The sequence below is a fragment of the Rhea americana genome, unplaced genomic scaffold (assembly GCF_003343005.1).
Source record: "Rhea americana isolate MKP2758 unplaced genomic scaffold, rheAme1 scaffold_230, whole genome shotgun sequence".
NCBI lineage: Eukaryota > Metazoa > Chordata > Aves > Rheiformes > Rheidae > Rhea > Rhea americana.
Genome location: NW_028186347.1, coordinates 1060278 through 1087798, shown reverse-complemented (window position 1 = coordinate 1087798; position 27521 = coordinate 1060278). Strand labels below are relative to the sequence as shown.

General features: G+C 38.9%; 1 protein-coding gene across 1 annotated transcript in view; it reads left to right on the top strand.

Annotated features, from left to right (window-relative positions):
- PATJ (PATJ crumbs cell polarity complex component) overlaps positions 1 to 27521 on the top strand; it is a 157126-nt gene that overhangs the window by 59306 nt on the left and 70299 nt on the right. Inside the window, exons 20-26 of the mRNA XM_085306074.1 lie at positions 153 to 273; positions 2008 to 2161; positions 3461 to 3532; positions 3866 to 4043; positions 4935 to 5045; positions 6951 to 7019; positions 11497 to 11608. Coding sequence (XP_085162200.1) covers positions 153 to 273; positions 2008 to 2161; positions 3461 to 3532; positions 3866 to 4043; positions 4935 to 5045; positions 6951 to 7019; positions 11497 to 11608 — 817 coding nt within the window. The remainder of the gene's footprint in view (positions 1 to 152; positions 274 to 2007; positions 2162 to 3460; positions 3533 to 3865; positions 4044 to 4934; positions 5046 to 6950; positions 7020 to 11496; positions 11609 to 27521) is intronic.

The window sequence follows — 27521 nt, the reverse complement described above, 5'->3', positions numbered from 1 at the left end:
GAACAGTTAGTATTCCGTAGTTATCTGAATAAATAAATATGAATGTAGCTTAGAAAATCTGAATGTTTGCTCTAAAATGAAAGTTTATGTCAAATACTGCTATGTAAATACCAGTGCTTTCTAACTTTAATTACTTTTTCTTGTTCATGAAGTATGAAGAAAATGGGAGTATAAGTTCACAATCTTCTGGAACCACAGCAGACAGCAGTTATCAGAAAGGCATATTTGATACTGAAATGACCCATCCAGGAACAAAAAACAAGATGGATTTAGGTTTGTAAGAAGCTTTTCATATGTTTTAATTCCATGTTTACAAAATTTAACTTTTTACCAAAACACAAATTTGTGTTCAATCTTTTGAATGATATAATACTCAAATGAAGAGTTCTGCAGACTCAGGGCAGTCTAACCTCAAATAGATTCCAGCTTCATGATCTTGCTTCTGCCGCCAATTATTTCCCTACCATTGTCAGAGGAATATGGAAAGTGCAGCTGAAAGGATTTGCTTTGTCCTGCTACTAGAGAATCAGTGTTGTCTGTGTWGCTATGTCCTCAGTGGACTACACACATGAGTAAAATAACTCATGCCTAAAATTTCTGTCAGGAATTTGCCTTCACCACATTTGACTGCTGATTTTATAGGCTTTCACAAATAAAATAAAATTTAATTATTTTTTTTAAAGGAGGGGAGAGAAGGAGGAGGCAGGGGAATGTTACAGGCTCGCAGGGTAATGTTACCTCAACCAGCATTTACAAGTGAACAGGTGRTTACACTGTATCTTGTTTTTGTAATCTGTGCTCAGGAGCAAAGCATCTCCTTCAGATGGCTAGAGAGCTTGCGTGTGWCAAGAATGCTGAGTTCGGTCAGTAATTCTGTGGATCTTGCTTTTTGGAGGAGATCCAGAGCAACCTGTGGGCCTGCTTGTAGTGTGAGACACTCCAACAACCTCTTTAGTTTCACGGCAGCCCAGGAAACAGCAACTCACAGCCTACATCAGTCTGCTCTGTGGAGATATTTCRTGAGCATCTCCACTGATCTGGCTTTTGCTTAAACAGACATGAAGAATTTGTCTTTTTGGTTTCCATGCTGCCTCTCAAGGCAGTGAGATTTTTGTCGCTGTGTGCAAGGTTTTTCCTCACTGGGTCCGAACCAGTCCTCTAGGCCTGTATCACTACCTGAGTTTTGGCTTTCTGCAGGCTACCTAAGTTGGGGTAGAGAGCAACCTGGTCAGGCAATACGGGTGGCAACAGCTCACTGAAATGCTGCAAGCGATTCCTTGGAGAGGGAGGGAGAAGGGGCTGGGGTGGAAGTTTTAACAAGCATTTTCTTCATATCTGGTCTGGATTGGTGATACATTGGCATACATGATTTGAGATATTTCTTCAGGGCCTAATTAATTTTTCCCCAAATTGATGGTTGGAATATGGTACATTATCGGGGGACTAATTTATAAACCTGCCTGAGATAGCACTTGCTTGTTGGGAAGAAACAGGTTGGGTTTTTCCCTTTTGTCACCCAAGTCTTGTACAGCCAACATTGTGTAAGCCACATGGGTAGACTAATGACTCTGACAAGGAGCTGTGGTGGCTTAATTAATGTTGATATTTATGGCACCAAAATGACATCCATTTTCCCCAGTGTGATGGGCTTTCATGCTGAAGTAGAGATTTGCTTGCACTATTCCCTTTGCATGAAGAATGAGTTCAATGCTTCTGATTGTGTGTTTTTGTGAGGAACATCTCTGCTCTATCTAAGCTTATCTCAGTTCCACAAAGATTTGTGTTTTCTGTTACTGCTTGACTATGTATGTCAGAAGATATGTCAGAAGCAAGATGTCATTTAAATTTCCTTCAAAAAGATATGTTTTATRTTTTTCTAAGTCTCTTGATCATCCTGCAACATCCACATTTGGAACATAGTGAGCTAAGGGACTTATTTCCAAGGACGATATTTGCCAGGTGCAGGAACAGAAGAAACAGATGTTCACATCTGCACCTTTTCTTCAGGTACAAAGCTTCAGACTGACTCAAAGGTACCTGTGCTTACTGTTGATCTGGAAGCTATTGAAAAGGAACTAAAAGAGGAGAATTGTACTTTTTCTAAGAATCAGGAATCTGGGAGAGTTACTGCCTTACCTCAGCCTCGAATAGCATTGTGCAGGTATGGAGAAAGGATTTTAATTTTTCAGATAATTTTCAGTTATACTCTGTTTTATTCTTACTTTACTTAACTGTATTCCYGCTTTACTTAACTGACCAGTTGTGAAAAGCTGTGTGAAGCTGCAGTACATACATAGGTAGCGGCCAGTTCTCTGAATTCTACCCAAGGAGCTGAATTTTGCAGGTTATATTGAATCTTTACTTGCCATGTTTCTTTTCCCTAAATGCCGGGACAGAAAAATGCCAATGGCTCTGATCTTAGGCCAAGATGTTTGGAGAGCCAGAAGAAGGGATGTGGTGTGTAGAGGAGAGGGAGGTTGCAGATACCAGCAGCATCAATCATTACTGGTCAGAGCTGCCCTTAACTCCTTATCACAGCTCTGTCCTCTTGTTTTTCCCTTTTCCTTTGTTTTTCCCCTCTCATCATTTTGGAATGGGCAGTTTACTTGTGGCCCTTAGGCCTATGCAGGAAAAATTATATCTTGCCAGTGTTTCTGAGAAACCTTGAACAGGCAATGGTAATATTTATTTGCCACATTTGTCAAGCATCCCATAATTCCCCTGGCCAAATAGTCGATGAGTGGGTAGTGGATTTGCTTTTGAGGCCTGTTGACTCATCCTCAGTGCTTCTCTAGTTCATGTGTAATTTTCCCGCTGAGTGAAAGCAGCTCAATGAATAAAGTGAGGAGATTATTTCTCCAGCACAACATCCTGCTTTGTTTTAGCAATGTGCGGGCAGTATTTACAGGTCTCAGGATCTGTAGAAAATTTGTGGAAAGGTGTGTTGTTCAAAGCTTCTTCTGTGATTTCATATTTCCTATTCCTTGAATAGGTGAGTAATATATAGTACAAAAGTTTAATTACCACTTTGGTTTGGGGTGTTTAGTGTACTGCACAGAATCTGTTTCCCCAATTCTATCATGTTTGGCTTTCCGATCAGCTGGACTGGCTTTATTATGAGTGTATCACTCTGGATAGAAGAATCATAGCATATTAATCAGTAAGTAAACGTAAATGGCTTGAATAGCCATTTAGAATGAGTTAAAGTAGTGGGGATTTGTGTATCACAGCAAGTTATAAATTTTTTCTGCCTGTCATGTTTGTTTCTGGAGCATTTGTTATGTACATTTGAACTTAAATATAAAAAAAATCCTATCTAGTCTGACATTTGATTTAAATTGGGTAGTATGAGGAGGCATTGCTCTCATACTGCCAGACACAAAATGTGAGGAATTGTGATCTGGCAGATGTGGTGACTTTTTTATTTTTTTATTCCTCTCTGCCCTCTGCCTTCAATTAGTGAATTGCCTGAGAGAGAAGAAGGAGAAGGAGAAGAAACTCCCAACTTCAGCCATTGGGGACCACCACGGACGTATGTTGATATAGTTACCTATTTCCCATTTACCCTATGTCTTTTCTTCTGTGAAAGAGACTGAGTTCATTTACTTCTAAACCTTCATGTTTACCCTGACTTCCTCTAAAATAAGAGCTTATTGGAAGGGCAGTGGTCTTGCATTGGCAGCATAATTTTGTTATTTGTGTGGGATGAGGTCTGCTTAGGATAAAAAACATCTCTGTTGAGAGCATTCTTAGGTATCTGGCTTTATCCGTTTACTGTTAAATCTTCTTGCGTTTGTTTAAGGCTTTGCATTTAATAGCTTAAAAAGCTATTTCAAGCTATTAAACTATTGCATGCATTTTCCAGTGTTGAGATCTTTCGAGACCCTCATGTGTCTCTTGGAATCAGTATTGTTGGTGGACAAACTGTCATAAAGCGCCTGAAGAATGGAGAGGAACTTAAAGGGATCTTTATCAAACACGTCTTGGAAGACAGCCCAGCAGGAAGAACAAAGGCTTTAAAAACTGGAGATAAAATACTTGAGGTAAAGGCAGATAGGCCTACCTTTTTATTTTAAGAAATAAAGATTGACTAAGATAGCTTGGGGCAAGGCGGTGGTGGGGGGGAATACCACCACTACTTCATAAAGTATTGTATGACAGCGTGTCTAGAAAACCAGAATTAAATCCCTCCTGTGCTTGTCATTTAAGATCTGAATACAGAGAGTTTTTAAGATCCTCTTGTTTATTTAAGAAAAGATAGGTCCTGATATTGAATGCTTAAACGAAAAAATAAAAGACTATTCTTGCCATGTAAATGAATAGCTAATTTCTGTAAAGTGACATTGTCTGCATAGACTCTTTCTTCATACTGAAATTTGGGCTGTTATTTGGAGTGTGTTAATTTGGAGTAGTTAATGGTCTGGTTAACTACTATTTAAGGGAAATCCCCAATTCCAGCAGATGCCTCAGGGGAGAATACCGTTTCTGTACATCCTGTCAGCTCTGGCTCGATGTTGATTTTCAGTCACTGTACTCCAAACTAAYACTTCTGAATCTGGAATTCCCAAGCTGATGGTGCTGTGCTTGCATGTGTTCTTTGTTTGCCTGTGGTATTTTGAAGAACAGTTTCAAACCAGATTCATCTTATAAACATGCAAAACCTGAAAGAGGGGTGTTGTATCTAACATTCTCTGACAGTCTTGTTCCTTATGTTTTTATCTAGAAAAATTGCTTTCGGAAACATGTGGCCTGTCTTTAACTGTTAATACTAAGAAAGATGCTTTTTCTTAAAGCATCATAGAAAAATACTTTTAAAATAATTTCTCTTGAGTACTTTTAGCACCTTCCTGTGATACACTAATCTGTGAATGTATGCAACCTCTTGTAATGACTCTGTGCAAGAAATAAACTGCCTAATAAAAATAAATTGTTAGGTCTCTGGGGTAGACTTGCAAAACGCCACACATGAGGAAGCAGTAGAAGCTATCAAGAATGCAGGAAATCCTGTTGTGTTTGTCGTTCAGAGTTTGTCCAACATGCCAAAAGTGAGTTTTTTCMTATTTTTACTTTACAAAACTTAATAAATATGTAATATACCTCTTTAACTTGGCTAAATTTCTTTCAGAAAGACTTTTCTATTTTGTATTCATCCTTTCTGACAGAGTTTCTGCTTGTGGATCACACAATTATTTTTTTGGTCTGATGTAAATCTAATAGTGTATATCTATTGAATAGGTGGTAATCTAGGTCTCCCACATGTGTAATTGACTCTGACCTTGTGTATTTTAATTTGTATTTTATAACTAAAAATATGCTCTAAAAATCTGATTCAACTGTATAGCGAAAGGTACTGGCAGTAGTAGTTCGGAAGCAAGCTACATCTAAGATTTAGGCATGCYTTTGTCTTCAAGGCCAGAAACCTGCTAGCCCTGTAGTAAGAGAAGACATACTCCATGTCTTGGAGTACACAAAAGATACAAGACTTCTTTGTGCTTTTGGTAYAATCTGAGAAGTTACTTAGTAGACCTGAGAGAAGACTTTTTTGACAAATGCAGACAAATCTGGCACACAATGTTCATTATTTTTCCTGTGCTCCAGGAAGTCTTTCTGAGTCTGTTATGACTTCCACCTGCTAAGCTGGGGAGGAGGTTTACACAGGCAGGGACAGCAAAAATCGCCGTGGTGCTATCTGAGTTGGCTTTCTTTCTGTATTTGACTCTTTCACAGAAAAGAAGATCCAAAAAAAAAAAAGTGCCAGAACGCTCAAGTGTTCTGCTGCTTCTCTGAACCTTACTTTTCTTGGAAAGCTGGAACACTTGGTATTTTGGTGTTTCACTGTAAGAATGCTGAGTTTCCAGTAACACAGGATCAGAGTTTCAGCAGTGCTAAGCACTCTCAGCTCCCACTCACCAAAATAGGATGCTGCTAAAGGAGTGGGAGTCTTTTGCATTCTGTGATGTAGAAGGAACCCAGGTTCCTCTTTCCTTTTGTATGGCCTAATCTTATGACCCCAAACAAGTTCTAAAATAAACCTCTGTACTCCTGTACTCCTATTTGAGTACTTCTTATAGGTTCTCCTGGCATCTTTGAGATTCAACTGTGTCCAGCACCAGCAGTAATGAAAATGCATTAAGAGTAGATGTTTCCTTTCCCCTTGCAAGGATAAAGAACACGAAGGAGGAATATTATGTGGTGGCTCAGCACGTACTTTTTTATTTGGTGTTTATCTGCGGGGACATGAGTCTCTTTCCTGCCTCTGTAGGTAAACAGATGGAGATTGAGGTATTTGTTAGGAATTTAAAGTACTAGGGTTGGTACAGAAACTATTTCACATGGGATCTCCAGGCTGCTTGAAGTTCAGCTGTTGTTTCAGTAATTTCAGCTGTTGGCTTTAGACTGCCACATGATCATTTTCAATTAATCATTCTACAAATATGTTTTTATAGTTTTGTTTTAAGTGTTATTGCAGTAAACTACTGTCTTATATTTTCTTTTCAAATAACATCTTACTATTGTACAATTTTGTACGTACAATGTACCTTTTTGAGCAATAAGAATWTTTAAAAATATAAGTGTTGTACTTGCTTATTTGATGTTTGGTTTCTAAAACCTATTATTCAGCTTTGAATAATTAAAGAATTGACACTTACTCAGAAGTCCATATTGAATTCTGTATCAAATATGTAAATCCATACTGTTGACTTCAATCTAGTATTTTATTGAATGGAGAGAGGAGGCCAGACATCAAACAGTGAGCACTAAAAGAAATACTGAATGTTTGTAATTTCCATAAAAGCAAGTAATTCAAAGACTGCATTGTAATGCCCTTCTACACTGAGCGAAATGAAGAGTGTGATGGGAATCTTTATTGTTGTCATTACTTAACTTTTGTATGTTTGCTTTGTTCCTGTAATTTTCTTCTTAATATGTGCAACATATACATTTTTCAGGCAGTTTCTGCTGTGCAGCCTAAGGGGAGCAAAGTTCAGGATGCAGACAAAGAAAATAAGAATGAGAAGGTATTTATTTTCATTTGAATGCTATATCTAAGTTTTATTAAATCAAATGGTATAAGAACTTGTGTTATAAATGGATGTTAAACCTTTTTTTGAAGTCTGAAGTTAAGTTTGAAGTGTTTCATTGAAATCTCTCTGGTTCAATTTTTGCCAAATCCAAGGCAAGGTTATGAGAAATGTCTTTTGGGTCTCCCSTGGCTGCTGTAACTGTGCAGCCCTTGCAGCTCTTCACTGGCATCTCTGAAAGTATCTGTTTTGCTCAGTTTGGAGGCAAATTGATTCCCCTTGCTCGATAGAAAAACAGTAACATGTACGCAACTAATATCCTTAAAGTGGAGCTGACTGAAGTTCAGTAAAATCATGTTATAGGATAATTAAATCAGACGAGTCTTTTATGTTTCCCATTGCTGTGTTAAACAAGGAAATGACCAAGTGGTCTGTAGTTGGCCTACTAAAGGGTTAGCARTTACTGCACAGTAACTTTCTAAAAACTTCATGGCTGATTTAAAAATAAAGAATCTGTTCAGTCTAAACTACTGTATTTGTTTTAGTTACTCTGCAGTAAGGGAAACATGTAATTTCTCACTCTCCGACAGACTGCTCGAAGGACCTAGGTATTTTGCTGTGTAGCTCGTTTCTGGGAACGGCGTTGATCACGGTGGGCCAGGTACTTTTGGGTGTGTCAGAACTGAAGGAGGAGAGAACAGAACTAGGGTGGATGATATCTTTTGTCCAGAATGAACATTTTGTTTGAACTCACTCGGTTCTCTGTCGTTTGCTGGCAAACTCAGAAGGCCCTCTTGCTTCAGAAAGTTTCTGTAAGCCTCCTTTCAGCTCCTGTCAGCTTCAGAAGCTATGAGGCTCACTTATTCCAAAAAATCAAGAAAGGTGTTGAAGTCATGCTTTTATGCCAGTGGATAATAGTTATAATGAAGCAGTTACAATCCCCTTTTCTTGGTTTTGTTATCTATATTTCTAATCTAAAAAGCGCTCATCCACTTGCAATGTGCTGCCTTTAATCTCTAGGACTCCAGTGTGTTGCATTCTATAGTGTTAGGAGGTTAAAGAGTGAGCTTAATCTTTTTCAAACCTTTTTCATCTATTGGTGCTGTAAACTAGTGGGTGGAATATTGAAGAGCTTCAGTGCATAAATATGTAGCTCCTTTTTAGCTTTGAACATTAATTCACAAAGCAGTCATACTGTGCTACAGTAGGGACAGCTCTGAGTTAGAAAGGGTTGCTATTAGTGGATTACTAGCCTGTGTTCCTATGGGAAATCACTGATATTTCGAGTCCAGTCTTCAAAGTGTCACAAAAGAGTGTGGTTTGAAAGAAGCCATATCCAACTGGAAAATCTGCTGCTTTCTGCATGATGAATTATCTTTTCAATACTGCAGGTTTTCTCTCTTATTTTTTGGTATTTATCCTCCTCTCATGATCAGTTTGTTTTAAAGTCATCACTTGAAGTCATTTGTATAAAAGTAACTTAAAACAATTGAGCTTCTTGTGGATAAACTAGATATTAAAGGTATTTTGCTGTTTGGCTATGTAAAAAGCGTTTTTGCTTTTGTGTTGGAAGAAACTATGTTAATACAAAACCTGGTGTAGTGGAGTACTCTACTGCCTTAAATGGGGGAATGCAAAACAGTTAGGTACCATTCACTTTTAATTTCTGTCCTCCAGTGTTGGCTGAGGAATCTCTAAAGTTACTGTATAGGTAGAGTGGGTGCGGAGCCTCTCRCCTGACTAGAGAGAATTGTAAATCAAACCATGGAGGCAGAGCAACCAGAGCATTATGAAATTAGGTGACACTGTTGGAATGTAATTTTTACATTAAAAAAAAAAAAAAAGATGTGATAGATTTTATGCAAAGTGGGTACATTCACTTTGGTCCTGTCCCAGCTTGCCCTTGAAAAAATTACTCTATAAATGATTTTTCTTTTATTTCCCTTCATTCTTAATTTTTAAACGAAAATACTGAATACTGGTTCCTTTGCAGTGGTGTGTGAACGTTCTTGTCCTTAAGGTCCTAAAGTAGAAAGTTCCCCATGTCCTGCCATACGTTATTTCCTTTTATTCCCTTCTGACACTTTCTAGCTGATATTTTAGTCTTTGACAGACTATATCTATTTGGATCTAGGGAAAGAATTTTTCACATTCCTTTCCCTTCATTTTGTACTCAAAGAATGTATTTTTAAATAAAACTAATTTTGTGCTCAACTCTGCTGAGCATGCAAGTCAGAATAACTTAAGCTTAAAAAGCAGCAAGATATTTCACAATATCAAGTTCAAGAAAAATAATGCTTCCGTGAATTTAGTTCTTCTGCTGATGTTCTCTCTTCTTTAAAAATGGAGGTAGCATGGTACCACTCCATAAAAATCAAAGTAAAGAACAGTTTATAAACAAAGTACTTAACGTTTGTACAGAAATCGTAATCTGAAATTTTGTGTAATGAAGAAGTTTCAGTAGATGTGGATTCACAGGAAAGATTCTGTTGATTTTTCTGTTCTGCAGAGCAAGTAAATTAGAGAACTTGTTCTTCCACCATTTGAATCTGGAGTTTGCATGTGTCAGGCCTTTTTCTTTTCTTCTTTTCTTCCTTCCCCCCCTCCCCCCACTAAATACTTCATTTTCTTAGACATCTGACATCTGATGGAAAAGAAACTCAGTATTTAGCATTTCTGCTAGAGTGGGACTTTGCCAGTGTGACTGTTTATATATATATATATATGTAACTCTAATTGAAAGTGAAATCTAGAAGGAGTTAGAATTTTTTATATAGTGCACTCAAAAAATTTTTTTGAAGCTTTTCTCTTTTATCAAACAGGTTCTGAGCCCACTAAAATCAATACGACTAGGTTCTCGTTGACTTCTGTGTGTTTATGGTCAGAAACTTTTAGGATAATTCTTATGAAAATTGGCACATTGGGGGATAAACTTGTTTTTTGCCTATAGCTTAGACCAGTAAAGATCTGTGTGGGAAATGGAGACTCTGAGAGTGATTCTAGAGATTTTAAAAGCATAGCACAGTGCTCTCTCTGTTGCAGATTCACCCAAAAACAGCAATTTACTTGTCTGGATTTTCAGTGGGTGAGAGAAATCTGTCGCTTTGAGCAGTGGCAAGCTGCTGGATAAGCTTAGGTGTCTTATATAATTTCCCCCAGGCTTTCTAAGAAATATTTAAGGTTTTGAAAAGCCAAAGGGCCAACAAATTTGGCTCCAAGTTATTAAGGAATTATAGCAAAACTGAGTTGTCGTAGGCAACTGAGCGCAGGATTGCAGTGGTCCGCCTGCACCTACTCGGTAATTTGGGCGATGACTTCCACGCGGCGCTTCTCGGACCTTCCAGAGTTAGTCCCGTTCTCCCTGCGCTGAGCAGTGAAAGCGGAGGCTCGTTGGTGTGTCGTTTACCGTGGGGAAATAGCTGTCATGTCTCAAAGTGCTCTTATTAAACGCTGTTGCTACAGATTGGCTACAGTTCTTCTGTTTTATTACTCTTGTGCTTGTCCTCAGTGTAGCACTTTGCTGTAATAAATTTTAAATTGGCAGAATGATGGAAATCATATTATCTCACACAATTTTGTACATAGCTTGCATTACAATTTGCTGCTTCAAATATTATATACAAATTTAGGCTCGGTTTTCATTGTACACAGTGGAAAACCTTATTCCAGGTTTGAATCCTATTTCCCAGTTACAGAAGAAATTCGCTGCAAGCATTCAGGCTGTTCTAATGGCATATTGTACTCACGGCTCCCTCTCTAAAGTGCATCTTGCTATTAGTGGTGTGGTAGTATGGGATACAATTGAACATAATTTAGAAAAATCGTGTAGCCAACTAAGGCATGATCCAGTTACTCTGAGATATAAAAACAGTTGCTTGGATGAACGAGCTTCTGTTTTCAGTATATTCAGAGCTGGTTCTTTATGCCTGATATGCGTCGCTATATGCATCATTATAGGAGCTGCCTGTATATATGTGAGGTAAWAGAATTTTATTATAAGTTCTAATTCAAATTCATTTTTAAATTTAAACCAAAATATAGATGACATGCTAAATGTAAATATTCCTGTAGAAACAGTAAGAAGTTTTAAGGTTTATTTTCTATTTTAAAGTTTGCTGACTTCCGGCAGTATCAGAAAATTTTAATTTTGAAGTGTTTAAAGTCTCTAATGAGAAATGGGTTATAATTTAGTGTTTATTTTTATGCCTTGATTAATGTTCATTCTTGTATGTTTACAATGATATACAAATATTTTATCAATAAGAAAATATGCRCATACTACTATATTTTTTTCTATACTCAGTGTCACTTTTTGTGCTGATTTCTTGCATAAAAAGCCTATGCTGCAGACTTTAGCGTTGCAATTATCCTCTATGTATGCATGTAAATATTTTAAGACAGAAGGAAAAATACGATTTTTTTCTTCTATATGGAGGATACAAAGCATGTAACTATTTTACTCTAAATCCATTAGAGAAAGTATGGGGCTCCACCTCCAATGAAACTGCCGCCTCCGTATAGAGCGCTCGAAAGACTGCACCCAGAGGAAGCTAATGTGRATGAAGAGGAGGAAGATTGTGCGGAGAGTAAGTAGCATTGCGTTTATGGAGCGCTGTCAGGCTATGTGAAAAATGTGGCTGCCATTTAGTGTTTGTATTTTGGACATAGTGCTCAGCATGGCAATAAGAGATGGTCTGCGAATTTGTTCTTACTGATGGCTACTCGTTTGTAATTTAGATGATCATGTTTTCCCGGCCAGGCTTAGATAGCTTTTCTCTTCTGAAGAGATGTAAAAATGGCTTAATTTAATGTCAGTCTAAGAAGGTCTAAGCAGGGGACTGGAGGGCTTGTGTTGGCAGCAGCATCAGCAGCGGGAGGCAGTTGTGGTGCTTCACCCTTGAATGCAAAGTCAGCTTAAGAGCTTCCAACAGCCTGACTTAGATTCCAGGATACTGCTTTTTCATTCTAACTTTGGATAAATGGAACATTATTATTTTTCCAGTAAAATATTGAGGAATATTAAAATCACTGTTAGGATTCTTAAATTATTTCCCAGATTTGCCACTTTGACTCCCTCCTCCCCCTTTACACTCTCTAGCACTAAATCATCACACCTGGTTTTTTGCTATTGTTATTTTTCTCATCATCCTGTGTCTTGGAGTGTTTTATGTTTGTCCTAGTTATATGGAGGCTAAAGTAGAGAGATGCCTTTGTAGTTTCTGACCTTGAAGCACCTATGCCTACCAGTCTGAGTGGAGGTTCACAACTTCAGACCTCCTGGTGAGCGAGCCCTTCTGCCTGCTCTTACTGATTTAATTCCTGGTATTGGCCATGGCATGTCATTGAAGCTGAGATAATTTGAGGTTGGTTGGTTGGTCACTSCCAGGGCTTTGTAAGTGGAGACAACATGGATCTTGGAAGGTTGTTCTCATGGAAAAGGTGCACAGGAACAGCCTGCTCAGGGCTGCCTCTGTTTTAGTGAAAAGCTACTAGTTCTTGAACCAGCTGTAGATTTTTCCAGAACTTCCTCTTACAGAATTTGTCATCTCATCTGCTTGGAGGCTGCACCTTAATCACTTGAAGTTTTATGGTAACTTCTTGGAGGAATGCTAGTCAGAGGAGAATTTGACTCCAAACTCTGCATTTTAGGATGAACTATTTTACTTTAAACCAGCTCTGTTTGTAAACCACTAGTTGTCGCAAACTGTTTTCAGGCTGTTACAAGTTACAAAAGTTGTAATTCCCAGTTAAAGGTTATATTTGATAGGTAGCTTGATTCTTGAGTTATCTAATTAGGATGGGCTTCAATCCAAGTGCTTGCTAGACATGTTAACATTTGCACAGCTGTAATTTCTTATTGATGAGCTTGGTCATTTTCTAGCTGATTTGCAATTCCTAATGATATTGCCAGCTGAGACTGATAGCTGAGAAGGTAAAGCTACTTCTGATATTAAATTAATCAACCCTACCAGATTTGGCAGCAGCAAGCAGATCTGTTTGGATGCATCCCTTTCTCTCTACCCTTTCTACTGACTGAAGTTGAATGTTTGCCATAACCATCACTTCCATGAATCTTCCAAAACCAAGATGCACCTTTTCTGCTTTATTCATCCCTTGCTTCACTCAGTTTTTTAAAAAACAGACTAAAGAACTTTAAACCAAGTTCGCACCTCAACTCTTGAAGTAAAAATCATCTTAGAAACAATGTAACTGTATTTAAAATGTTATTAAGCKGCTCAGTAGCACTGAAAGGGGCTTTTACAAAGTATCTTTTCTGTGATCACTTGGAAGAGAAAGTCTTCTCCATGAATTCCAGTACTGTATTACTTTTGTAAACTTAATAATTTTACAAGCTTCACTGAACAGCGGGTAGATTAGATTTATTGTGTCTTCCTTATTTAGAAGATCAGTTAAAAAAAAAATCAACTAGGATAAATCTGTGTCATAGTCTCTGTTTCATTTACCTCCTGTCTGTGTGCCCATAGCGTGGAAGGCCTTAGGGGCATTTTGAGGTGAGTGAGCTGTTAAATCTGTGTCCTCTGCTTTTGCTCCTGATGGATTTCATTAGCCTTCTTATTGATACAGCTACAGTTTCATGAACCTACTCATTGATTTGTCTCATTTTCCAGAAATAATTTACTTGTTCCACTTGACCTGAATTTTTTCAAATSCTTGCTTATCGTTCCTTCCGTGAGAGTCCCTTACTCTTATCTTCCTTGTCTCCATGTTCTTCATTGTTCCTCATATTGAAAGCAAAAGCTAAGCATTTTATTAAGTCTTTCTCCCATACTAGGAAAATTTTTATTTCCTTTCTGTCCCATCCGTACTGCATGCAGTCTCTCTCTGTTTTGTCTGTTCTCCCTTTTAAGGGGCTGAATAACCTTTTGGTAATTTCCCCTGTGGGATCTAAATCCATTTACCTTTTGGCAGTGCTCCCTTTTATTTCTGTGTTTTTCCACCACTGAAACTGTAGCTTTCAGTGTTGGCCTGTTATAACAAACAGTCAGTTCTTGTAGATATTCTGTCTTTTCTTTGCAGAGGTGATTATTCACCCAAAGAGGATGAATCCTTCCTGGAGACAGAACTACTAGATAGTTCTTGGTTTAGAGAAATTCGATGTTCTAGTGCTTTAATTTATCAAGTCTGATTTTACYAAGAAATTTTAGGCATTTTTTCAAATATGTAAATTATTATTATAAATTATTATTCAGTATTTCTTGAATGTAAGGCTTCAGAGCTGCTTCTCTTTATATTTCAATTTAATTTGAGCCATTTGTGATCACTATCTCCAAGGTTACTTTCTTCATTCAAAGTTCTTAGAAGGCTTTTTTGCTAGGCTTTGGGAGCAAGCTGAAAACAGAATGTTCTCTTGTGTTATTTCTTCTAGTGATGCTATCAAAACCTTTATCACTATTCAACTCTGACTCTGGGTAATCTGCTTCTTGTTTACTCTGATTATGCTGCTCTAAGGCTTTCAGTTTACTTTTCAAAATAGTSTTGTAAAACTGTAGCATGTGGAGAAGAATGGTGATTTTACAGGTATAGCAGGAGAAGAAAGACTAGGCTTACAGGATTTGTTGAGAAAGGCAGGATTTGTTTCCTTCCTTGTTTAACTCATTGTCTGTCATATCAACTTAATAATTCTTAGTCAACTACAAAAAGATCCTTCAAAATCCTTCATCTTAAAGATCTGAAAATATTAGAATCGCAGGTTTGGGTCCATTCCCCTATAGTGTGAACTGTCTTTCTGTGGTGGAGGTTATTTTGGTGGAGATCAGTTTCTCCATGTAGATACTATTTAGCTTTCCCAAGCTTTTTAAACATGAGGTTTTGAATAGGATTATTTTTCTTTAATCGAAGTAAATAAATAAAGGGGAGGGTGTACAAGGAGCTATTTGTCTTTATAAGGGGCTCTGCTACAGCAACAATTGGTACTGGTGTGTTTTTTCTTCAGTGGTAGATGGCCAGAGGTGTGCASTAAGAATCTGCTAATAGGCTAATGTACACCCTGTTGTGGCTTGTTACTCTAATAAAGGGTTAGTAATAAAAAGAAGCAGAGGAAATGGATGAACAGAATAGTTGGTAACGAAATGTTTTATAAGATTTTCTGTAGGGCATTAGTATTGCTGCAATTTAGATGTACTTTTGTAATTGAGTTGAGGAGAATGATAAGTTAGATAGGAAAGATCTTAAAAAGCATTATAATAAAATTAAGAGGACAACTACTGAAAAAGCTTGGAACCCATAATTTTAATGGATGTTAGATTTTATTATTATTATTTTTTTACTAAAATCTCGTGTCTAGCTAGGAGAGTGAGATTGATCCGCTTGGTTTAAAATAGTAAAAATAGAGAATAAAAATTAGTGCAAGGTGGCTAAGATAGTGGAGGAGATGCTGCTGCGCTCATCCTTCCTGTCTGCAAGGATATTTAGCTGTATTTAATAAGGGGATAATAATGCCACCTCCCTTTTTATTTTGTCTATAGCCAATGTAGAAATCGATGGAGCTGCAAGAAAGCATAGTGATTTAGCTTCCTAAAATGCTTTTTGAGGAGTGATGGTTTCTCCCACCAGAACAAGAGATTTTTAAATCTCTCTAATGTTTCACCCTACTTAGAGTTAGGGTGAAGGGGTGTAAGWGTGTGTAACTTGGTCCAGACAGACCCGCACTGCCTGCTGCGAGGCAGGATTGGCTTGGCCGTACCCATGTGAGATGGAGTTGATATTTGTTTCAAAACCAAAACCAAAGAGAACTCAGTTGAGACCCTGCAAAATATGTTCAAGTGTATTCAATATCCTTTAGCTGTAAGGACATGGCTTAAAGACGCTTTTAGTGAGGCTATGAACTAAGATGGCAAAACTATCGCTGTCACTTTGGAAAAATGCCAGAATTATTGAAAAGGAAGTAACTATGTAAAAATGAAAACATTGATAAATCAACATAACTCTCAAGAAAATCTGAGTGCTTAGAATTTGTCATTTTATGTGAAGCTGTGCTAAAACAGAGGAGAATTTCAAAATTCAGGTGAGGCAGCTGCTGTAGCCAAACACTGCCTCTCCAATAGATGTCACTGCAATCAACAGCAAATAGCRAAGATGTTCAAAGAGTAAAATGCGGCCAGGAAAAAGCTTCAAGCTTTATGAAAATAAAATGTTGAAAAAATAGTAAATGCCATGCTTACTGTATTAAAGAAAAATTAAAAACGCAACGTGTACTTAGTTCGGTGCATTTTCAAAGATCATGCAAAAGCCAGGATTAGACAAACAGAGCAGTGACTTTCATTTTTTTTTTTTTTTTTTTTTAGCTGTAGGTTAATCTCTTTAATATGACTCTATACTGCTAATCTTCTTTTCTCGTTCTGAGACATAATTAGCTAAAATATGTAGATTTTGTAGCCAGTACTAATGAAAGACCCAGAAGGGTTGTATGCTCTGGGCAGCCTTGCAAGCTGTTGTACCATGTGAGGATAAACTACGATGTTGGTGTCACTGTAGCTTGCGGTTAGTTTGGGGTTTTATTATTGAGTTGATGTCTTCCCCCCTCCCCCCCCCGTATTTGTGAATCACATGTACAGTTCTCATCTGATGAAGTACTGCAAAAGGAAATTACATTCTTGATGAATTTTTAATAGTAAAATTGCAGCTGGGACTTGGATTTTTTTTTTACTGTGTGCTTGTACATAATGCACTGAACAGATGGCTATGTGTGTGCTGTGATATACATTCTAAAAAAAGGACAATGAACTTTAAAAATGAACAAATTAATGGTATTAACAAAATAACAGAATATTTTGGGTTGTTTTAAATGCAGCAGTTGGAATAGAGAATTAGTAAGGACTTCCCAAAATTACTGAGTACGCTTATAAATTAAGAGAGAGCAGTTATCTTTGTTTTTTAATTACTAAATGAGGCGGTTTGAATCTCTTCAGTGTTTCAGTTCGGCACTCGTTGCAGTAAAACTAATACTGCTTGTTTAGAGTCGCAGCAAAATACAAGTTATGGGGAAGTTTGAATTGTCCTTATGATGGCAGGCTAGTTTTGTTTTCTGGCATATAAAAATAATCCACGAATGCATGCCCTTGTTGGGAAACYGCAAGATTTGCAGTGTTGCAAAACAACACGTTTATTGAAGTCATTTGAGCTAATAGCAATTCATTGATAACCCCTGTGCCTGTGCGGAAAGGACGCCTAGATTTAAAAAATGGCTATTAACTACTGCTTTGCCACGGTCATTAAACGTGATATGAACTGCAGCTAGCAGTGAAGTACACGAGCAGCAGAGGTGAGTCGTGCTCGGGGATGGAGCTGTCATTCGAACGCGAGCAGAGTCAGGCAGTGCAACCCCGGCAGGCGCGGAGCGTCGGTAGGTCACACGGGGGAAAGCAGAGATGTGCTGCGCCCGGCGCGCTCGTGCAGGCAGCGCTCGGCTGCTGGCGGATGCGACTGCTAGCCTGTGGGTAGCCTGAAATTAATGTAATTGATGGCATCTCGTAATCGAGACAGACAGACAGTTTGCCCTTAAGGAGAGAAAAATCTGAGAAAAATAGGCCCAAGGTCGTCAGAAGGGAGACGAGCGCCGAGCCTGCGTGCGATGAGGATTGGAGCTGCGTACGGCACTGAGGGTTCGTCAGGAATGCAGATGTCCTGAGGGGCAGCCTGGCACAGCAATGGTGCAAGGGGGCTTCCCAGGTAAGGATTCACCTCTCGCGCTCTATTGTATTTGTTTCCAGTGAGTCATTTTGAATATTTTTAGTGATCGTTTAGAACTAGTAAAGTGCTGGAGATAAGAAAACAGGAGGACAGATCATTTTTTCTCAGTTTGGAGCATGGACATATACCATGATTCAAGTACTGCCTTTAATACCTTTAAAATATTTTGTCTTGTGTTTCCTTATAAGTCACTGTTGMTGTTATACGTTGTTGTTCAGCATTCTGATATACAAAACTGATGTGAGCGTGCCAGTGCTTAAAATATAACAATTCCTAGCACTAAATTTCGTGCTCTATAGAATAATCTACTCTTCCATAACTGTTATTGTAATGTAGARGCAGATGGCTGAATTTTCTTCACTTTGCTTGTTAAGAATGTGTTAGGTAAATGTTTTTAGACTAAAATAAAAAGCTGCTGGGGAATCTAAACTGAATATTCAGCATTTTTGTGGTAAAAGGAGGCAAAACAAGAATAAAGCAACGTGATAGTAAACAAATGAGCTATTTGCAGTGAAGGATAATCTAATCTTTAAATATTGCCTCAGATTGCATTTGTTGTTAGATACGATCTTTTTCTTTTAACACAAGCCAGGTATCCAGAGAATAGCATTAAAATGCTAGGCATGAAATATACTCATTTGGTGTTTTAAGGTTATTAAATTCTCTAAGGCATGGTGCAGTTAGCTTCTGTTGTTTGGGATCTTGGATCTTACTCAGGCATTACAGATAAGTAATATCACAGAGCTTATGTAGATAGAAGATGATGTCTGTGTTATAAATCTGCGAATACAGGTATCACTGCACAAACTTGCTAAGAGAGGGCAGTACAGGTAGATGTTTATATAACTTTCACTGAAGAACACAATACCACTGCAATGATTTGCAACTAAAATATGTTAAAAAGATGCAGAAATTTAAAGAAATAATTGCAAGATGAGCGTTAGCCCATAGAAGGTTGTTATGTGTTTATATTTTTGAGTGTCTGRTTCTTAGGTAATAAGATAGTATCTTTCATCATTACCGTCTTTTCATCATTTATGATGTTGCTCCACTTCACAAAAAATAAGAAGAAACTCTGTTGTGCATCAAGTCTTGTCCAGACTAGAACATCATTACTTTTAGTGAGAATATAGAATAGATATTTGCATAATAGCTCTTTTGCAAAATGGTCTGTTTTGATTTAAACAGTTAACTCCTCTGAATAAAAAGTACAAGTAGTCCTCTAACAGAAGGGAAAGTAAAAATGTTGAATAACAATAATTTTATTCTTTACAGATGTTACTTTCATTTTCCAGAGTATTACAATAATTGAGACAGCTGTCCAGAATAACTTCGTTAACTGTTTGAGAAAGTCAAAGTTATTTTTTGCTATTCAGTCTTAAAAGTAGTTTCTCCTTTGTTCAACATGGTCATTCGGGGGCTGCTCATCTATTTGCCTTCTGCTCTATTCAGATATATAAATGTTTTTCATTAGAATAGTTGGCATTTAAAGAGCAGCTCAGAATATATTTTTGTAGATTTGTTAGCTATCATACACCATGAATGACTGTTAAAAATCTCCTTTTGTATTTGTAATAGCCACATGCATATTGAAATGTGTGTGTGTGTTTGTATAATAGAATTTGATACATACAGAAGATGAACATTTCTATTTTACCTGCAGATTCAAACTACTTTTGGTATATTGAAATTAGAAGAGATAATGTGGCAACTGGCTAAAGGGCAGGTTCTATTCTACCCTACCCCAACATAATAGCTTATAGAAGTGATAATGAGTCATCTATAATTAGTGTGATGATAGGCATGTCTGTTTACTTCATCCAGCCTAGAGACCACAGCTTGTGTCTCTGCTTCCCTTTCTCTGCCTCCCAAAAAGTTGGTAGAGGAAATGTTAGTGCATTGAGCTTTTGGGTGTGATACAAGGAAGCAGAAATTGCTATTGCTGTGAATGTAGAAAGCGCGTGTGTGTGTGTGCACATGTTCTGGGCAGAGATGGAGTTGAGGTTTGAGGAGCAGAGCCCTCCAGAGCTGAGGGCCTCAAGCTACAGTAAGTGTCCCTCTTCAAAGAGGTGCCTGTGCAGCTAGAGCCAGGAGCAGTAGCTGCGGGTCTGCATGGACCTTGATGCATTTGCCAGAGGTGAGTGAGGAGCCTCTCCACAGAACCAGATGTTAATCCTGTGCTCTCTGCCAGATCAGGTAAGTGCCTCCACGTGAAGAGGCTGTGGTTGTGTGAACCTGTACTTTAGTTTGGTGGATGGGAGAGCATTTCCAACGGGCAGTCACCTCATCAGTTCCCACTGACAGGTGGTACCTTGGTGCCACGTGCAGCCTCCCGACTCTCCCTCCCTGCCCTGTGCGCGGTTGATGCTGTGAGAACCAGCCACCATCAGCAACCACAACTGAGATGCAGGATTCGAGAGCAAGGCCAATGCTGTGTTCCCTACACTGGGGTGGTTTGTGAGAAGGGAAAGCAAAGTAGAGGTATAGGGATTTTTGAGATTGAATGTGCAACAGAATAGGACAGGTAAGGCGACAGTTTAGACGTGGATGAGGCTTAAATGTAGGGTAGGACCCATGCTGTTCTGCACCTCTGCTGGTGTATGCAGAGCCAGCAGCAGCTGCTGAGAGCAGTACCTGAGCAAASTAACTTTGGGAATGCCTGCTCAGATGCTGTGTGTGTTACTGCCAAGTGACAAAGCTGCAGGTGAGCTGTGTATGCTGTCCAAAGCCAGGAGTGGTAAACTTGACTTCATCATACCATTTTGTGATTGCTCTGTGGAGCTTGCTTTTTTTAAAAGCTTACTTTTTAAAAAATAATTCGGGTAGTTTTGGAGGGCTTGATATCCCTTACCTTAAAATCAGATACATCAGCTATCCTGTATGTAAACACTTTTGAGTGTTTTATGGCTCTGAATTATCAGGTGAGCTAAAGTACCATTTTTTTTTTTAGACCTAAAAAAGTTATAGTTGCGCATACTTTGCCAGGTTCTCTATAAAGTGAAGTGGGACATTGTCATTCCCATGGTGTGATGCTGCTCGGAATATTCTGAGATGTTAAAGATAAGTTCTCTTATCTGTGACAAGCTGTTACTTAGAATTGCACCGTATACGTGAGKTAGGAGTAATTTGGAGGAAAATGATGTGTGGTATCGAGGCACAAGGCATTTGCTTGTGTTTGCACATGCGTGTGGAGTTGTTACGGCTCTTCATGTTAGGCTTATGAGAGGAGAGAGGGATTACACCATCCAAATGATTCTTTAAAGATACTGTGGTATCTCATCTCAGGATTTAATGAGTTAGAAGTGTAGAAGACRTGGTTTTTACAATACCGTTCTTCAGAGGAAGAGATCCATTAAGTGAGTGGCCTGACGCTGTTGTTARGGAGTCGGTGAGATATCCCTGAAGGGCTGAGAGAAGCGTGGAAGAGAGCGGATGAGATGGGACGAGTGAATAAATAGAGCAGTATGCAAGAATGAGCACCGTCAGCATATGAGTAAGGGCCAAGAAGGCAGCTGAAGATGATTTTGTGAGGAATGGGCAGTTCAGTGAAGTCTTTTGGGTGCAGAACGACGTGGTCATCCTTTTGCCTGTGCGCAAAGACAGATTGTGGCATGGTAAATGGATAGGGCTTGGCACAGGCAATCGAGGAGAGCCTGCCGGGACCGTGGGAGCGAGCAGGACCTGCTGCTGGTGGTGAGGAGCGGACAGCTCTTGGTGATGGCACTGACCAGTGGGCAAAACCTTCGGCGGCCCTTAATAGACCCTCGCAGCAGCCAGGTGGTACGTACGCTCTGTGCCCTTCTCCTCTTCCCCCGCAGCCACGTGCTGGCAGACAGTTCCCTCTCCGATGCGTTGCCCAGCTGCTTTCCTCGCTCTGCSGGGAGCGAGGTTTGGAGGGCGGGCAGGGGGAGGCAGGCAGCCGTGGGGCTCGCTCCTCTGCGCTGTCCCGCACAGGAATCGCCTGCAGGCCTCCGAGGAGGTCAGCAAGGTGCCTGCGAGCCCTGCAGCTGATGGAGCTCCACTCCTACAGATCTCTGTCTCCGTTTGACTGACCTGGGTGTCAGAGGAGGTGTGAGCTCTGATTTAAACTCTTCCTGTGGCTGGAGCTTTTCTAAGGGCTTTCTCTAATCTGAATTCTCTCCTGCTGCTGTAATAAGGCTTTATCTCAGGCTGAAGCTTTCCCTCGGTCAAGGTATTTATTGGGTTTCTCGCCTCTGCCTAACTGCCCATTTTCAGGAACCTTTTACAGCTCCTTTGAGACCTCTAGTCCACTGTGAAATTTGCTTCAGATTGGCCAGCAGATTCAAAATTTTGGGCAGGGGCCTGGGCTCACAGAGTATGACTGCATATGCTTTGTTCCTATAGGAAAGCGGAATAAAGTGATTCATCATGTTAAAATCTAGATTAATATAAATTAAGTTTTTAAAATATAATTAATGAGCATGGGAGCATAACTCCTGGACTGCACTTCAGAAGACCTTCTGCTCTGGCTTGGTCTGTGGGGTGATTTGATAAGTCATATGCAGTAAGATGCACACAAAGCTTTGTGGAGCTCTGTGCCACAGTTCCCAGGAGTTAGATGACCATTTAAAAATAAAAAAAAATAAAATAAAATTTAAAAATAAAACAAAATAAAAATCAGGACCTATAGAATTCCATCTTWACTAAAAGACTGTTTATTCCTGAGGAGCAAGTTTTGGAAGCCTCTGAATCRTTGCATTTGAGGGCTAAATTCACACAAAGGGAAGTATCCGTTCATGTCTTTATAATGAAGCACAGTGTTTAAAAATTAAAATCAGTCAAATATCAACCCAAAAAAGAATTCCAGTGGAAACTGTCGAGCCCTAGTCTTATTTTTCCCTAGAGCATTTGTCTTTTAAGCTTTCTGTAAGGTGACATGCTCCTCGAGGCAGAGTAGAAAAAGTAAGTCTGTTTAATGTGTTGAAATTTATCTATTTAGCTCTTCCYCCTTGGATAAACCTTGGMGATGGRTTTCTTCTGMAAGAATAGAAAAGGAGGATATTTGRCATATTGTAGGTCTTCATTCAAATACATCATCAATTTCCTGATTATAATTGTGTTCATTTAAAAAATGCCCAATGCTTGATGCATTAATATCTTTATTAAATACATTAAGGGAGAGAAGCTATCAGCTACCTACTAACATATTTTGATATCTAAAAAATTCAAAATAAAATTTGTGGTACAGAGTATTRTCTCATTTAATCAAATCTATCAAGTTTTATCATGTCGTAAGTGCAGCATAAACACGATTAGCTTTTTGGATAGTTTGTGAAGTCAGCTGATTAAATAAGATGTATGGTGTATTTGGGGAGAGTATATGACTGTTTTATGATTTCACAGGGAACTTAAATGGTGGGAGTTTTGCGCCTGAGGTAACTGTTATCTATTCATCTGTCCCGTTCTCCCCCCACCCCGCATTTCACCCTACAGAAAAGGAAAATGGAAGCTGGCTGTGGAGATGTCGGAGTTGTTTTGTCCGTCCCAGGTGTGTTCTTAGAAATGAATCCTGTTTCTTCAGTGATTGATTCTTTTGGTGGTAGCAAAATCTCTTTGTTCTTATTAGCACAGCATACCTATTTGTTTTCAGTTTATATTGCCTATGGCAACTTAAAATCATTTCAAGCAATAGATCCTTGCTTTCTCATTTCAAGAGCGGTCCTTTAAGTCAGTTCATTACCTGACTGGTCTCTCTCTCTTCCTTTTGGAACAACAGCATTAATCTATCGTGGGCGAGCAGCGATGCGTCTGTGTGACTGTTGGCCGAGTCTGGCAGCTCGGTGGCTGGCTAGAGGAAGGGATCCCGGGGATGGGTGTTACTGGATGCGGCCAGCAGTACTCTTTTAATCACAGGACACCCAAGTTTTATATTAGAAGCCGCGTTCAGAGATGTGGGAATAGGTCTCTGTCTTTCAAATTGCATGTCTCATCCATGCTTGAAGCTTTACGTGGTGAGCCAGCAGCTCCCCAGTGGTGGTGTGCYGTTAGCTTGTGCATCTGTTTTACATGTAATATTAAGATTATATTGTTAAGCTTCATAAAYAGAACATATACATCACAGCTGAAGATATGGAAACTTACAGTAGAATAACTACTATTGCTTCCTTTCTGTGAACAGAAGAGGCTTCAAAGTGAGGTTATTCCTATATAATTGTTTTGTTYTAAAGCAGAAAAATAGGTAGTCTTCAGTATTGTAAGTTGTTGCAGTCATTTTTCATTTTCATTTGACCTCAGCAATCAAAGGCAAGTCATGATGTTGGAAAACTCAGGCTTATACTTAACAAAAAAGTTCCATAACAATAACAGAAAACCCTGCAAGCATTCCTGGATGTGGTAAAAACCTCAGAGTTTTGACTCAAGTGCAATTTGATAGCTGAAAAAAACAGGACCCAGAGCTTGTCTGGGCTAAGGTTTTGCAACTGTTTGGCTCTGTAAGGTCACCGCAGGGTGTGAGGAGGTAGAAGGTGGCCTGTGCCCATTCTTCTTTCCTGATCTTTTGTTAATGATATTGATTGTCTACCCAGAAGTGCTTAGTGAGAGACAGATGCGTAGAATACCAAAATACAGGGCAAGAGTCGTCTTCAAGAACATGATAAACCTCTCGGCAGCACCAGAGAACTAGAGAACTTGRTTTTAGTGTCCTGTGCAAAAGCAGAGAGGATCCTGAAGTTGAATATTCATCAGATGGTTTGAGAGTATTTGTAATCATTCTGATAGAAGGCTGAACAGGGATGCACCTAGCAAAATACTGAGTCTGAATGGCTGCCCAAGTTTTTTAAAAAATAAAAAAAAAATAAAAAAGAAAGAGAGAAATTATATTAAACAGTTGAGTTTCCAAAACCAAAACACAGRTAAAGGCCAACCCATGAAGTCCTGCTCGTATCTTCAGTGTTTGTTATGAGGATGGTCGGATCTGCTTGCACATTCTTTCTATGAGTTGAGTAAGCTGTATTACCTTGTGTCCTCTGGACACACCTTCTTCATGTTAAACTACTTTTTGATTGAAATCAGATTTGTACTAAATTCAAGTCTTTTCTGCTTTTAAACATTTGTTGTAAGTTTTAAATAGCAACCTACATAAAGAGGTGAGTTTACTTTAATCTGTTAACAAAATTTAAATGAAAAAAATATTCAGGAAATGTATGTGTGCATCCAGAGCACTGAGAGAAGTCTGTGGCTAAAGGACCAAGAGTTTATTGTAATAAGAAGYCAGCTTCTGACTTTCTCTTCAGCTGCTTGAAACAAAGACCTATTCTCTCTGCAGCTTATTTAACTAATTCAGTGGGAATAAAAAGAGCTTATCAAACTTGAACAACTTGTTAAAAGCTGAAAAAGGATATTTTCCTTTTCCAGTCTGTGAATAAAAAGTGGGAGTGTGAACATGAGAATTGTTGGTTTTAAAATTACGCGATTGTACATGGCTGTGGTCTGAGGRTAGACCCTCCACTGGGTCACTGTGTAGCGGGTTTTGTTGATTAGGTGTTTGTGAAGGCCTAAAGACAGACAAAAGGGAATCCTTTGACAAAGTGGAATTTAGACCATTTGAATATGTTTCTGATCACCAGAGAACCTTTGCTTCAATTCATTATCTACCATGAATAATAATGCTTTTGTTTAATATTTCAATTTTAAATGAAAACACATTGTAATAAATCTTACAAATTAATTACAATTAGCATATTTATAAGTTATTTTTAAAATAGAAGGCTGCTGTTTATATTTTAATTGCATCATAATTTCCATCCAAATACAAATGGTGTATATCACAATAAAAAATACACAGTGTAAAAGTAATATTGCTCATCGCATCCAACATGCAATTTGGCTTAAGCAATTCACCGAATATATATGAAGTGTTATATTTCTTTATGTACTCATATAGTGTTTTATSCCATTGATTAGCATAAAGAGGGAACAAACCACATAAATGCCATCTTTACCTGCGAATAAATGTGTGGTAACTAACCAATAAGAGTCAGTCTTTAGCAAAATAACTAAAAGGTGGAAGCATTAAAATTGATCATTAAGACCACTGTTGACTTAAATGACACCTAAAGTAGCTGATCATAGTCTGTCTTCCTTGGGTCTTCCTACTGTTCTGACTTGCAYTGTTTTCCAGTGCAACTCTGTGGGTATCTCCCTAGGTTTTACAATCCTAGATGACTCATCCAAATTTAATCTTTTCTAGTCACTGCCACAGCATATTTCAAAATCACCGTACAAAGAAATTTGAACTACTGTATCATATTTTTTAAATGTAAAAATATAATTTAGTCCTTGTCAGTTCACGGTACTGTTATCTGAGTTTGCTGGGCTGSAAGGCTCTGCTCCGGGGCAAAGCAAGCAATCAGTGTTTGTGTTGGCTCTCCTTCTGTCATCTCCTGCCCACCATACTCTTACCCATACCTGCGTAGCATCYCTTCCTCCTTTCCACCTGCTCTTCCACAACAGAGTACTGATCCTTTTCGYGTAGGATTGGTTTTCAGCCAGGTCAGTGAGGTTTGAATTGAACCTTAGCGTGTTATGGCAACTGCCCTTGTGGAAGCTTTACACTTTTTCATCTACATTTCACCGATAGTGGCAATTSCTCTGGAGACCTTCCTTTAAGAGCAATCATTTAAAAATTTTTTTGAGATCTCTGGGCTGGTTGGTATGGATCCTGTTTGCTGGTTAAGAGGTCYTCATTGTTTGAGCCTCCAAGTCTCAGTTTTCTCATCTGGTTCCCTTGTAAATGAAGAAGATTTAGACTCTAATTGCAGGTTCTTAAACCAGAATGAGTCAGTAGACGAGAAATGTCTCGTCATCTTGGCTTGTGAGAGGTGTTCYCCTTGTTTCCTTTTATGATTACTTATTGTAGAAGCTAGGAAAGCTGGAGATTGGGTCCATAAAAGCCTTCATTAGGTAACAACTTAGCAGTTTTTGACAGTACTCTAATGCCATTTACTTTAATTAGACTCCATGCAGAGAGATTCCAAGATAACGACTTGTGCAAGTTGCTTTGTGGTAGCATCATTATTTAAAGATGAAACATTGTCAGGTCAGGTTACACTATATTACTGTCAGGGGAGGAAGAATTTAAATATTCACAATATTCATTTGTTAATGCTGAGACTAAGCAGAAAAGCAGTGGATTAGAGCTCTCCAGATACTCTTTGTTCAGTCTTAGACACTTGTTTTTCCATCAAATGAATGAGCAGCTTTCAAATACGGATGGGTTAGAGATCCTAGCAAACCGATGTGAACAGCAGCAAGGCAGAAAACCTGCTCGTATTGGAAGGAATAACTTAGAATAAGGAATTTCTATCCTAATTGCAATATTTTCCAAGGAGAGCTCCACGGTGGAATGAGATGTTGGAATACTGTCTGTCACAGCATCTGGAAATCTGATTTTCTGTGTGTTCATCATGCATCCTTACAGATTGCTCCAGTAATGTGGTTGGCATGTTGTTGCCACGTCATAGCCACACTGCAGCAGGCCAGAGGGATAAGCGCTGTGTGCTTAGAGCTGTTTCAAATTTGCTCGAGACTTTGCAGATGGAAATCAGTATTTTCTAATGTTCTTACGCTGTTAACATTTCCCAGCTTCTCGGAGAGCTGCGTTAGGTGCGCAGTGGAGCGGGCGCAAGGCTGCCGTGCTCTCAGGGGACCCGTGCAGGCCAGCCTGGCGGGTGGCGATAGCTGCCTGTTATCTACAGGCCATGTGGTGCCCCGGCTGCCAAACCATCTGTGAATCGCTGGAGACCGCAGTGTACCACCGGACTGTAAATG